Consider the following 14,845-nt stretch of genomic DNA (forward strand, 5'->3'; position numbering starts at 1 on the left):
GTCCGTAAAGCAAAGAAACCCCGACAGGAAAGCTCACACCTGCACCCGGTCGCGTGCTGCAGGTGAACGCATCTCAATGTGCCAAAGTGGCGCGCGGACTCTGACGGGTTCTCCGCGTTCGCGTTGTGCGTAAAAACAGTGCGCGATGCGGCGCCGAGGTCCCGTCAGAATAAAGTGCGCCTGTCGCGCAGATGTCGGGTTGGTTTTGAAGCCTTGCTCTTGGCACGCGCTCCCGTTACGCACGCGAGGGGATTATTGGGCACCAGACCCTCCCCCACCCACTAACGCCACAATGTTCCAACATATTCACGAGTGTTCCGGTGGGATTCATTCATCACTCACAGAAGGCTGCAGACTGAAGTGTTAGTTATGTTTTGTAAAGAGGATTTCAACTAGTGTTCCTGTCTCTGGACGTCAGTCTCCGGACTACATGGAGAAAGTGTGACCCTGAAAATCTGAACTCTTATGTAAGGTTTGTGCAGATGAATTGCAGTCTGACTACCAGCTCAGCTCAACAGGCTGCCACTTTAATAACAAAAATGTAAGGCAGCATTATGGAATGAACTGCAGTCTTCTAAAATATGGTGATGTGATCAATCGCTTCATCCCTTAAGGTGAAGCTGCAGGCATTTTAATAATAATCCATTTAATTTATATAGTGCTTTTCAAGATACTCAAAGACACTTTACATTATACACAGCTACGGGGAGCAATGCAGGGTTAAGTGTCTTGCTCAAGGACACATCGACGAAAAAAAGCGGATGCTCTTCTTTTGGAGGATGTTGGTGTGGCCTGCTCACAATCAGGATTACAGTCGCAGAACGAAGTTAAGACGTGTCGTTATATCCTGAATAATGCTCTGAAATATAAATGTCTTAATAGTTCCTTGGAATATGTCCAAGTTACAGATGATGGATGAATTCTTGGCATCGATCGAGGAGGAAATGCTGACCCGTCTTTTAGCAAAGTGTCAATACATCATCACTATATATATAAATAAATACTGTATGTGTTTACTGTATATATAAATATATATATATATAATATATATACATATATATATAAATATGTATATATATAATATATATACATATATATACTGTATGTGTATATATACTGTATGTATATACTGTATATATATATACAAATATGTATATATAATATATATACATATGTATATATATACTGAATATATAAATATGTATATATATATATTATATATAAAATATATGTATATATACTGTATGTATATACTGTATATATATAAATATGTATATATAATATATACATATATATATATTGTATATACTGTATGTATATATATACTGTGTGTATATACTGTGTATATATATAAATATGTATATATGCTGTATATATATAAATATGTATATATATACTGTATATGTTTATATATTGTATATAAATGTATATTATATATGTACATATATTATATATATATTATATACATAAACCATAAACTACTAAACTGTATATAAATATATAATATATATATATATATGTATACTGTATATATACTGTATATAAATATATATATATATAATATATATATATATTATATATATATATATATATATATATATATATATATATATATATATAAATGTATACTGTATATACATTCCTCTTTCCAGTTGCAGTTAACATCAGCTGCACAACTTATTTCTGGACAGGAAGTTGATTCAGTATGAAAAACAAAATATTATCAGTGAAGTTTGATTAGATAAACAAATAAACAAATAAACAAACCAGTGGTCGCCAGCATGCAAAGCACAGATCTGCTCGGGACTCTGCCGTCGCCTGTTCCCTCTGCTCGTGCGGAGGTGGCGAGCTCTCCTCCGCACCAACTGTGCACGCGCTCTCCAGCGAACAGAGCACGTGACGCCAACACGCTGCATTCACGGCCCACCGGGCTGCGAGCACTGAAGCCGTACGAAGCCGTCCATCCTGAGCACAGCAGGTGGACCGGGACCACGGGGAATGACGTAATGATGACCCCCCCCCTCTCTCTTCTCTTCTCTCTCCCAGATTCATAATCTCTCAGATATGAAGGAAGAGTCCTTTGAGCTCAGTCCCTTGTTTGATTCCTTCATCTGCTGCTTTGGCCAATCTGCTGTGATGGGCTGATTTGTTTGTTAGCAGTATTTTTATTGTGCCAATTTCTGGAGAGTAAAATGGCAAAAATTAAGGAGAGTAAATAATGTCACACAGAAGCTTCCCAGGTTAATGACGTACAGTAAAACAGTTACTTTTTTGTATTGCTAGTTTTCTTAAATAGTTTTAAATGTGAAAACGAGGCATTATCTTATCAATAAATAAATACAAATTTCTCCATGTTTTTGGGTGATAAACTGTTTAATAAATCAGGCTATAACTGATATGAACAAATCCCTCAGTAATACTTCAGAATATAGAAACTGGAAGGTTTGGCGGAGGTAGAGCTGCTGAAGTGGAGACGTGTGGATCAGAGACTGAGAACAAAGTCATTTAAAGAGATGTTTTATAAAATTACACACACATTGAAGACAACGACAAATAGAGGAAACACAATGAACTAGACATCACCATGAAACATCCCCAGGTGATTACTCATTAAGACAATGTTTTTTAAGTTTTAATATGCAAATGAGGCATTATCTAATCGTAACTTTTGGTGAATTTAGGAGAAATCTACAGACGCAAACAGACAAAGTGGTATAACATGCTGAAATCAATGCCAATGTATAAGACTCGTTATTATTGTACAGTAACAATAGTGCCATCATATGCAGCTCCTGTTTAAAACAAACAAACACTGCTCGATTACATCATGCAAATCATAGGCGCAGTGGCAGAAAGAAGGAGAAAAAAGCTGCGCTTGAGAAAAGGAGTGAAAGAGTTTTACTGCCACCCAAAGGACACACCTGAGCAGCACCCACACTGAGACGTTCCACTGGAACCCAAAGAACAGTTCTCCCAGATGTGGAGGGCACACACAGACAGACAGACACATATATACAGTACACACACACACATACATACATATGTACATACATGTATAGCTTCAGCCTTCCCCTTTTTGATCTGTAGAAAATTGTTATACTGAGTTTTATCGATTTATTGTCCCTTTTTCTTTTCTTTTAAGCCAAATCATTTGCCAACTTCCAAACATTTCTGATTTCAGACTGAAGAAGTTGGAAAGTGGAGCCCACCTGACTCCTCCCTCCTTCTGGTCCTCTGTATTTCTGATGTAAAGCTATCAAACAACGTGACCTCTTAAAGGTACAGTCCATTGAATTCGGCTTTTGTTTTGTGTGAACGGCACAAATCCCACGTAATCTTTTCAAACCTGATCCGGGCCACTTTCACATCTGGTGCTGAATCCGATACGGGTCCGATTTATGTTTGTGATGCGACCTCAGTGTGAACGGCTACATCGGAATTCACGCCAAAGTAATGTCTCGAAGCCATTCAACCACCATTCAACCACCATTCAACCACCATTCAACCACCATTCAACCACCATGCTTCGACTGTGCAGCTGCACAAAACCCATCACTCAAAATCAGGCCCTCCTCTTCCTCGTCAGCATCTCCTGAGGAAGAGGCTTCCACTGCACATCATCTTATAAATGACAACATAGAGGCCGCCTCCATGTGCACAACAGTGTGCCACGTCATTGTTCTTTTGTGCATTCGGGTCCGTTTACACAGGAATCTGATATCTGCCACGTTTAAAAACAACAACAACAACAACAACAACAACAACATCAAATCTGAATTGAGCACTAAGGGTGCGCACTGTGAACAAAGCGCAGGAAGGACCTGATCTAAAAACAGGAAGGCAGCACGAACCAACCTCCAAAAACTAAACCCTTTCAGTCCGGCCCCTCAAACTGCACCCTCCAAGTCTAGAAGAGTTTTTATCAGATGAACATTTAGAGAGACGGACAGAAGCAGAGAACAATGTGCAGATGAAGCCGTGCATGGTTTCACAGTGAAGCCAGCAGGGGGAACACGTGTCGCCACAGACCGTTCACCTTGACTACAACAGAACCAGTCAGCACAAGCACTGCTTCACTCTGATAGAAATGATTCAAACTCAAGCTCAAAAAGCCACAGAGGAAAGATTATGATGTCCTCTGCAGGTACTTCATGAATATGGATAAGCGGAGCCTGATGGTATTGTGCACCATCTATGTCCATAACATGGATACCAGCGCGCCTGTGTTTCTTCCCCCAAACCCTAAAGCATGTCAGTCCCTTTTGAGTTATACTGCTGTCACACACTGTGCACACACTGAACACGTGAGCTCGCTGTTCATTAAATCAATAAATAATTATTTGCTGGAGAAAAAAAAAAAAAGATTGCTTTTTCTGTTATGCATATAATAACTCACCAGACGAAGAACTTTAAAAGATGAAATGACCTCTGACTGCTCTGATTCACTGAGACGGTGGCAGGTCATTTTAAAGGAAGTCATTCCTAGTCCACTGAGACACACAAACACACACACACCGGGACTCAAGGTCGGTCATAAACAAGCCGACCCTGACCTCCCTCCAGTGATGGTTAAGTCCACTGTGGGGTCCGGTCCATAACCTGCGCTGACAGAAAGCATCACTCCTGCTCATGACACAGCTCCCGGTCTGTCTCCCCCCGCATACCAAACATCTGGGGGGCCTGACAACAGCAGACTGTCCAGGTGTCTGGAGGGGATGTGGGTGGGAAGGTGTGTCACATTCTAAATTCATTGAATTCATGCCAAGATTTGAAGAGACGAGATGCTATGCAGCTGAAAAACATTGTTTTTCACGCACTAGTCAAGTTTTTCTTCAGTGACACAAGAAAACATCCACAATACACATTTAGGTGTTTATTTCACTACTTTGTCTATTTGCGTCTGTAGATTTTGGCTTAATTCACCAATCATTTGCATTAGATAATGCTTCATTTGAATATTTAAACATAACATTTCAGGAAAATTGTAATACAAATAAATAAATTGATTAAATGAATGTAAATAATCAGCTCGGTAGGTTTCATGTTGATATCTATTAGTTTAACTAGTTATTCTAATCAACTGGTGGGTCTACAGACTACAGAATAATTTTTTTGTGTTCGCTCAATGAAAATACAAAAATAAATGTGTTTTGCTCATGGTATGTTAAACAGGAGAAGTTCAGTTTTCAGATTATATTTACATTTACATTTAAAAAAGATGAGGCAGAGAGAATAGTTTGCTGCAGCATTCAGGATTAGGCCCCCAAGTAGAGAAATGTGATGCTTTGACCTGTGAGACGGATTCAAATGTGTCTGGTGGACTTTAAGTGTCTGTATACCGTATTCTTCTCTAATACTTAATAGGCAATTATTGTATTGAATTTAAAGGTTTACACATTCAGAAATCCATAAAGTAAAGTTTGAAGAGCTTCCAAAACACAAAACAACTGACATATTGTTTCCTATGGTTGCCGTGTTGTTTTGGGAAGGTTAAGCACAGTGAAGGTGTTGTGTTGTTTGAAACACTTTGCAAGAGAGAAAAAAGAGGTTGCATATGTTTACATTATTTTTCATAAGATGACAATGTAAACAGAAGGCTAATGTAAATGACATAAAACGACTACATAGAAAAACAAAACGACTAACAAACAACTAAAAAGAGACACGAACGACTACAAAGATAAACAAAACAACTACAAAGATAAACAAAACGACTACAAAGACACAGAAAACGACTACAAAAGGACTAAAAGAGACACAAAACGACTACAAAGAGACTCAAAACAACCACAAGATAAACGAAACGTCTAAAAAGAGACGCAAAACGACTACAAAGAGAAACATAACAACTACAAAGATAAACAAAACGACTACAAAGACACACAAAATGACTACAAAACGACTCAAAGAGGCACAAAGAGACCACAAAACAACTACAAAGAGACACAAAATGACTTCAAAGAGACACAAAAAGACTACAAAAATAAACAAAACGACTACAAAGAGACACAACACGACTACAAAGAGACACAAAACGACTACAAAGAGACACAAAACGACTACAAAGAGAAACAAAACACCAACAAAAAGAGGCATCACAAAGTCCGACATGTTTTACACTCATCATAACTCATCATAACTGTCACCAACACTCTCATTTCACACTGTCCCGGTTCTGAAACTGGATTTTTCGTCTGATTTCTACAAAACTGCGAGTAAATATATGAAAAATATGTGACCAGCAACTGTTCAGACAATCTGGTGCAATAGAAAAAATAAAACAATGTACACACACACACAGTTGGCCCGGTTTCTCCTGTGCAGACTGAAATAAAAACGTTCCTCCCTCCACAGATGTTGAGCAAACAAATGCACCAGAAATGTTGGTTACAAACCCAGAATCGGGAACGTGTCCAATAATTGATGGACTCATTTGTGTTTGACTGTATACATGGAGACGCTTTTCCTCGATGGATTAGCAGCGACGAGGAGGTGAAGTGATCAGGGGCCTTCAGTCTCCCACTTGTGCTTTTAGTTCAGCTGTCTGGGCAAATGTTTGTTCGATGTTGTAATTTTTACCGGTTTGAACATCAGACAAAATACCCTTCAGGTTGTGCTGAGTGACTCCACAGAGAGGAAAAATAACGAGTCAGCTCTTATGATTAGTGACCACAGTGTGTGTGTGTGTGTGTGTGTGTGTGTGTGTGTGTGTGTGTGTGTGTGTTTATGACAGCTCTGTCCAGTCAAAGACGCCCCCCCTCCCCTGCTGAATGGCCGTCTGACTCAGTCTTGTCTCCCTGTACTCCTGCTTGGCGGCGGTGTCCTATAGTCTAACCTTGGACCTGCGTCTTTCGCCTCCACGGCTGCTGATGCTGCTGCTGATGCTGATGCTGCTGCTGGTGCTGATGCTGCTCTCCATCAGCTATTCTTAGCTTCACTTGTGCTTGGACTTCGCAGCAGATCCGTCAGTGTAAAATGCCACACTTCGCCTCGACGGCGTAAATAAAAACGGACCCTGCTGGTTGGGAGCATCTCTGGAGGAAATGACAAATCAGTTTAGATCACAAACAACGGCGGCGGCGTCTCACGACAACACTCTGGTGGGTTGTTCTTCAGACCGGAGAGTATTTGCAGGCTCTCATCTCAATACCTCTCCCTGGGGTTATAGCTTTTATTTCACCGCAGCGCTGCACTTCAAGTCATAGTTAGACAGATAATAATAATAATAATAATAATAATAATAATAATACATTTATTTATATAGCACCTTTAAAAACAGAGTTTACAAAGTGCTCTACATATAAGCAAAGTAAAAACATAACATCAATACAAGTAAACATTTCAGAAAATACATGAGGCAATGAACACAATAGAGGAATAGAACATTACAAATACAAAATAAAGCAGAACAGACAAACTAAAATAGGGGAAACTGTATAAAAGTTGGACCCCCCCCTTTCTGTTTACTGCCTGGGGGGTGAGGTTGCAGGGAGAAACTGTCAGCCTTCAGAGAGGCTACAGCTTAGTGATCGTTTGCTGCCTTGCTCAAAGGCACTGATGGCAGATTCTGCAGGTGTAGAGGGGGCTGTATTTCTGCTTATGTTCTTCTTCACAATTCTGGTTAGAAATTGGATTTATGGAGCAAGATTTTGTCCTCGACCTCCAATTTGTCAGATGTGGACCATGTTACGTGTCGTGTTAAGCATTGGACTGATGACAACGTCCCCCCCTCAGGCTCCTCTGTGTGTGAGAATGTGTGTGTATGTGTATAGGTTATGAATGTATGCACAAGTCAATGGCATGGCAGAGTCATGGTTATATGTTAAAGGCAGCTATAGGCAGGAGAGCAGAGACTGTAGTGGCATTAATGTTGCAGGATCGGGTTCATATACTGTAAGTCAGCATTTCAATAATTCTGCTTTAATAAAGAATTTGTTTTTCATGCATTTAATTAATACATTATTGTACATTATTTTCAACATTTAAAGTAGTTGTAAGCAAAACTTTGTAGGGAAGGGGCCATCGGTAACATATTTGTATATCACTTATACTAAAGACTGGGACTAAAAGTGATATATTACTGTGAATATTGAAGTGAACAAAGGCTTTTTTAAATGTGTATCTGTGTTATTTGAAAGCATGCAGGCTAAATTTCTGAAAACACAAAATGATAAAATAATTTCCTGCAAAACGATATCGCAAAATCTTAACATCGGATTTCTGCAACAAAAACATCCCGACATGAGCCAGATGAAACACTGACAGTGCACCATCATCTGTAGATTCACCATCTGTGTTGCACTGTGGGGAGATCGTGTGAGCGTGCAGGCGTGCGCGTGTGTGTGTGTGTGTGTGTGTGTGAGCGTGCAGGCGTGCGTGTGTGTGTGTGTGTGTGTGTGTGTGTGTGTGTGTGTGAGCGTGCAGGCGTGCGTGCGTGTGTGTGTGAGTGAGTGTGCGTGTGCATGTGAGTGTTTGTGCGTGCAGGCGTGCGTGTGTGTGTGTGTGTGTGTGTGTGTGTGTGTGTGTGTGTGTGTGTGTGCATATCTGTCTACCTATCTGTCACATCCTGGACCAATCAGCTGGAATTCGTTTTGCTAGTTTATGACTGTATGTTCTAGGATCTCTTTTGGTTTTCACTATTCATCAAATATATATATATATATTGTCTGCTGATTCCTCACTACTCTTTAGTTTACAACAACTGCTTCAGCAGCAAAACACATTTCCGTCAGTCGCCGAGACTTAAAAGAAGTCTTACTCGTCTCTGTCGTGTCTCAGAAACGGACGTCTATAGAAAATTCCGTCTCATTTCGAGCCGGAACATCTGCAGATTAATTCCATACCTGATTTCTTAAGGCAAGTTATGAAACGAATAAATCCCTAGTAGTGAGGTTCAACTCTTCTTTGTCTGGGAGGAGAGAGGGAGATATCTCCCACTTTTCTCCTTCTGTATGCGAAGTATAGTAAATATATGTATATACAGTAGGTATATAAGTATAATAAGCCGGAGGCTTCTGAACACTGTATCTTAAAGTGCCGCCCCTACTGTACCAACCACGACGCCGTAGGACAGATGAATAGACGCGTGCGCGGCAGAGGAAGAGACGGAGAGTCGAATATTGCCTGGAGTGGCGTAACAAACCTCGGCTATCGCCCCCACATCAGGACGGCCGCGTCGGATTCTGAAGTGAAGAATGTGGAGAAATATGTCAAGAGACGAGGACCTCTGGCCGCCAACGGCTCTGTGCACTTTGCTTCTCTCACTTGAGCGTGACAGTACAGGCGTGGTGCACCACGGTGCCTTTTGTGGGCACCGTGGAACGCTGCTATAGCAGCTCTGCATCAGAATACCTTGTTTAAAATGTTAATGAATGCTTTAGCATTAAGATTCAACTTTCATACTGGATTGAAAGGGGCCTGGACCAAAATCATAAGGCCACGACCAGAAGTACACAAAAGGATATTGAAAGGGATGTCCAACTTTTTTTGAACATATAGTGTATTTTCCCAACAAGTGATGTCTTATTTTTCACAATTATTATTACTGTCATCTTTTTATTTGTTAACTCGAGGTGCACTCACGGTGCTCGAGTTGTGCTCTGAAGAAAAAGAAAAGCTATTAAAACTGTAACGTTTGCGAATGCGAGGCCCGTTGCTGATGCGGCGTGTTGAATCTGGGGCCTAAATGTTTAATGTCGAGAACCGTGTGGTCTGTTGGAGATTCGCAAACTTAGTTATGTTGGTGTCAGATTTCAGTCATTTGGTTTTTACAAAATCCCAGAAATGGTTTTCAGAGGAATCCAATCATGTCCTCGGTCACCAATAGAAAGCCCCCAAAAAAGGATAGACATAGTTTCAAAGTGCCCACACACTTTACACACTTTACAGGCCTCCTGCAGGGGGCTTGCCCGTCTCTGCTGGACCCTCTGCAGGCTGAACGTCTTCACGCTGTGTTGCACAGCTGTGAAATCTGTTGCTTTTAAACTTCCTCTCACCCTGTCGGAAATGTTAAAGCCACCCTGAAGCGTATCGCCTTCACACTCCTCTCCCTCAGAAAAATAAAAAGGTCCTGACGGCTAAAGCGAGCGCCGAGCAGAGCACAAGCATCAGGGCGGTGGATCTTAGTCAACGGAGGAAACGACCTTGAACGGTGGAGCATCGAAGCGCTCCATAATCATAACCTTTGGCTACCTATAGCCTACATATGCTCCAGTGCTCTGCAGAGTCAGTAAAAGCTGGAGGATTTCCTCAAGGGGCTCAGGGAGATGAATCTGCCCATTGCTGCAGATTGTGGCTGTCATTTAAAAACCTTGGGACAACAATGTTTTTTCCTCTCATTTCAATCTTTTGAATTCAGTTGGGGGATAGAAATATCTCCTCTTGTGGGTCAGAACATTGTAGTCTTTGATGTGTTATTCAACTTTTAAATACACGATGACGCTGTTGGGGTTAGCTGAAGTGTTTGTTATTTCCTGAAAAGCTGCCAGTTGGGATTTATGAGCTTCTCACTCAGCGCTGACTGAATGGGATTTGACATGGTTTTGATTGAATATCAAAGTAGAGTTTTCTTGCGGCTGCACGGCGCTCCTCTGGAAATGGGCCAGTCTGGAAAGCAAACGCTGGTTTTCGAAAGGAAGAGAATCACTTTTCCTGGACTCAGATCAGTTTCGTTGTCGCAATGATATTGTTTAAATGCGTATGATACCGATGAGGACGTTGAACGTGTTCCCATGAAGGATCCAGTGATTATTGAGGCTGTTCTTCGTCGACAGGATCCCGTCTTCCTGAAGTGCTGTTGAGAGCTCACGTCTGCCATTTACGACACTGAGATTATGTCATCTGTAGTTTATTTTGTGGGAAACTGGCTGAAGGGACTGCTAGCAAACTGGTAGCAGAGTGACTCTTGTATTTTACGCCCACTATATTTAAAGGAACAGCTACATTTTGCTATTTACTTGTATTCGCTTTCTGGCTGAGAGTCACATGAGACGATCCATAGCGCTCTTGTTTCAGTTTGTTCATTGGAAGCTGGAGCAAGAAGCTCAGTTTACGATAAAGACTGAACACAAAGGAAACAGCTCGTCTGGCTCCGTCCAACAGAATCAAAGGGAAAGGCAGGAAAGAAAGACTGATTCAGTATTTCTCAACCTGTGAGAGGTCAATGCAAAGATCACTTAAACCTGCATTCTCTCTAATGTCCACCAGGAGGCGACTCCTCTGGTTCTATAGAAGTCTATATAAAATGACTCTACTCCTCTCTTGATTTACTACCTCAGTAAACATGAGTTTGTGGTCTCAATCTCTAGTTTCAAGTCTTCTTCAATACAACATGATGTTCATTTAGTAAATTATGGTCCATTTAGAGTCAAATAGAACACAAAGCAGAGTATGCTTTAGGGCGGGGCTTACTGTGATTGACAGGTCGCTACCAACAGTGTTGTCTGATCTGGGAGTTGTCTGTTTTTGTCTGAGAACATTAACCCTTTCACAGTGTGTTTTTTGGTTCATTAAAACATGTATTGTAACATGTTGGTCACCTAAAAATGTCTAGTTTGGCTTTTGGATGGACTTAGCTCCACCCTTCCCAGTCAGTGGTTGCAAAAACAAATAATTGGCCACGGCGAACTCGAGGCTTCAAAAACCGTCAGTCCACAAACCATTGGCTGGCGTCACAGTGACTATATGTTCACTTCTTATATACAGTCTATGTTCTCACTAGAATTTGAGACTGCATTTACACCTCATATCAAACCATCTAAATCTAAGTAACTTGAGAAATAGACGGGTATGGGTCAGGCAAGAGGGGGACTTGAGGGGGACTTGCCAGCCATGACTTCCGTATTTCTTAAATCCTGTCTAAAGCTGTGGTTGAGACTTGTTGCCTCAGCTGCAGGGCTCCTGCTGACCTTTAACCTCGCTAAAACAGGTCATGCCTCAAAGGACCCTTTCTTTTCAGCGATCAATAACACTTAAATTCGAGACCTGCTATCTGGGAAAAATAAGCCACTTCCTGCTCTGTCATGAGGAACAATAGTTACACATACAGACATTTTGGTAGCACTTTTCAAACCCCTTAAGGGGGAATAACAAATGACTTCATTAGTGGTTAATGCATTATTGACCGATACTTCATAAATCACATCTGCGCTTATTAAGAACAACTTCTGGTCGCCCGGATTGTGAAAAATCTTTCTGACTAGTGTTTTTCCTCCTCCGGCAGGACACTTGATTTAGCTCATAATTTACTAGGTAGTCCCCTCCCATTGACCTTTGACCTCTGACTTTCTAGAGAAAAGTTGCAGGGCATCTGGACCAAAATGTATTTATTTACTATTTATTGACATTTCCAACTGCAGATGAGACAATGTATCATAAAAGCCCTTCGACTCATTAGCTGCATGGCTATATGAATGCAGCCAATCGGCTGTGATGATACTTAGAACAGACATTCAGTCCCCAGAGCATGAACCATATTGGCGTTGTTGATTCCCTGACTTTTCCTCTAGCTACAACATATGGTTGACCTTTGTGGTTTTGTGTGAAATGTCTCGACAACCGTAGGATGGATGGTCATAGAATGTGCGACAGACATTTATGCACTTTGCTAATTCCTTTCCGTTCCTTTTCATCTGGAACCATCATCCAGCGCTTTGATTTATGCCAAAAAAAAACTGCAAAAATGAATGACGCTGCCATGCAGCTATTGGTCCTTTTACGTTTGGCGCTAATCAGCGAATGTGTGCATGCCAGCGTGTTAAATAGAAATGGGGATTATGGTAAACATTGCGCTGGTTAGCATGTTAGCCTGCTTACTTTAGCATTTAGCTCAAAGCCATGGCTGTAGATCGTTAGTCTCATGGGCTCATTCTAATTGCAGATTGATTTTTGCTGGAGGTTCATCAGAAAGTGAGATGCTCGTGATGCGTAGCCGCAGAATTGATGGTGTATTTGCATTTAAGTGTGCAGTCTCTGTTTATTTGAAAGTGAGAAAAGCATGAAATGACTCCATGGAGAGAAGTATTTCTCACAACCTGGCAACCCAAAAAGTCACTCTTATCAGCTGATATACAATTTATATATATAGATATATATATTTAGTAACTATTTAATGAGCAAGTGGTTACTGCTCATCACCCGTTTGCAGTGTCTTGCGAGGAGGTGGCTACAGTAACGGGAAACATCTCTTCTCATTCATTTGCCCACGGGAGAGGCAGACCGTCGTCTGCTTAGTGTGCATGTGCCGGGGGAGTTGTCTCGGTAATGGGCTTCACGAGGCGGTCTGATGGAGCCCGGTCCGTGGGAGGGGTCTGCCCAACCGTTCCCTCTAATTGACCGGGGAGCAGAAGCAGCCGGGCATGCGAGCAGCCACAGACCGGGAGAAAGGTACTCAGCAAACCGCATCTTTTTTTTCGTCTTCTGTTGTTGTTGTTGTTGTTGTTGTTGTTGTTGCTTATTGAAACACATTAGGTGGAATTAGATTCATTAGCGCGTCTAAGTGTTACATGTCTTGGGAATTCATTTAAGACTTGCTCCGCTGTACTTTGAGACGCACCCAGGAGAAAGATGCGCGCAGGTTTCGCTTGCGCAAATAGTACGCGCAGATATAAAGTGGCTGCAGGGACCAGGCATGCGGAAGTCATTCCAGGTACTTTAAACCTCTTATTTTCTCTCTCCTCTTCTTTCTTTTTTTTTCTCGCGTATTTTAGCGACAGAGGCGGACGCATGGGCTTGGCAAAACGGGAAACCCAGCCCCGTGCTCAAATGGCTGATCTCGAACTGTTTTACTTTGATCATCCCGATTCGGCGGACACCTCCCCGGTTGCGCATAAGCAAAGTGTCCGCCAGACCGGCGACGGGAAGTCGCTCCATCCCGGCGGAGGAGAGGGTTCAGCACCACGGACAGAGAGCCGGAGAGCCGCGCGGCCGCAGGAGGAAACAGAAACATCTTTCACCTGCAGACACCAAGGCGGTGATGAAGATGACGTCCAGCTGATCGGGACGAGTCCACACACATGCAGACTGAGTCAGAGCTCCTCAAGTGAACTGTGCGAGGGGGAGGAAGAGGAGGAGGAGGAGGAGGAGGAGGAAGAGGACATCCCGGAACTTTACTTGCTGTCCGACGACGACCTCTCCTCCGACGCCTCGGGAAAGTCCGTGGATTACGGCTTCATCATCGCCGTGACATGCCTGGTGACTGGCATCTCTTTGGTCGCCGTATCCTACGCGGTCCCCAGGGACGTCCGGGTGGACCGGGACAGCGTGTCCGCCCGGGAGATGGAGCGGCTGGAGCGGGACAAAGCCGCGGTGGGGGCCCATCTGGACCGGTGCGTCATAGCGGGACTGTGCCTGCTCACCCTGGGGGGCGTGCTGCTCTCCACCCTGCTCATGATCTCCATGTGGAAAGGGGAGATGATGAGGAGGAAGGCTTTCGCTTATTCCAAACACGCAGCGAAGTTGTACGGGTCGATCAGTTTGAGAGCAGGCTCCAGCCCGACTCGGGGATCCTGCTCACTGTCAGCGGCTGATGAGGATTTAGAAGTGCTCAGCTGAATTTATGAACAGGACAAGTGGAAAAGACTCCGAGAAGTGTCTCGAAAATCCTCCTAATGCCTTTTTTATTTATTTATATGGACTTGTTTTCTTCTTCTAAAGGATGTGTTCACATTTTGTTTTAAAGTCCGTCTTAATACAATACTCACATGCCCATATGTACACTGACAGACTTTCTGTTTGCTGTAATTGTTCCAAGTGTGCCTGCATGGGTCAAACTCCAAAGTCCTCTTTTTTTGAATCCGAATGCATTCTCAAAGTTCTGCTGAATGTGAGGATTTACAAGTTTGGTATA

General features: G+C 42.3%; 1 protein-coding gene across 1 annotated transcript; it reads left to right on the forward strand.

The window, feature by feature from the left end:
- Positions 1-1,781: 1,781 nt before the first annotated feature.
- Positions 1,782-14,550, forward strand: LOC117739133 (transmembrane protein 74). Its single transcript, XM_034545430.1, has 2 exons — positions 1,782-1,978; positions 13,707-14,550. The coding sequence occupies exons 1-2, from the start codon at positions 1,782-1,784 to the stop codon at positions 14,548-14,550; spliced, it is 1,041 nt and encodes a 346-aa protein (XP_034401321.1).
- The last annotated feature ends 295 nt before the right edge of the window (positions 14,551-14,845 follow it).

This window comes from Cyclopterus lumpus, chromosome 11, assembly GCF_009769545.1.
Source record: "Cyclopterus lumpus isolate fCycLum1 chromosome 11, fCycLum1.pri, whole genome shotgun sequence".
Lineage (NCBI taxonomy): Eukaryota > Metazoa > Chordata > Actinopteri > Perciformes > Cyclopteridae > Cyclopterus > Cyclopterus lumpus.

Coding starts and splice junctions, on each gene's coding strand:
- LOC117739133 (XM_034545430.1), top strand. CDS start 1,782: ATGCAAAGCACAGATCTGCTCGGGACTCTGCCGTCGCCTGTTCCCTCT. Junction 1,979..13,706: donor GTCCATCCTGAGCACAGCAG/GTGGACCGGGAC, acceptor CGCGTATTTTAG/CGACAGAGGCGGACGCATGG.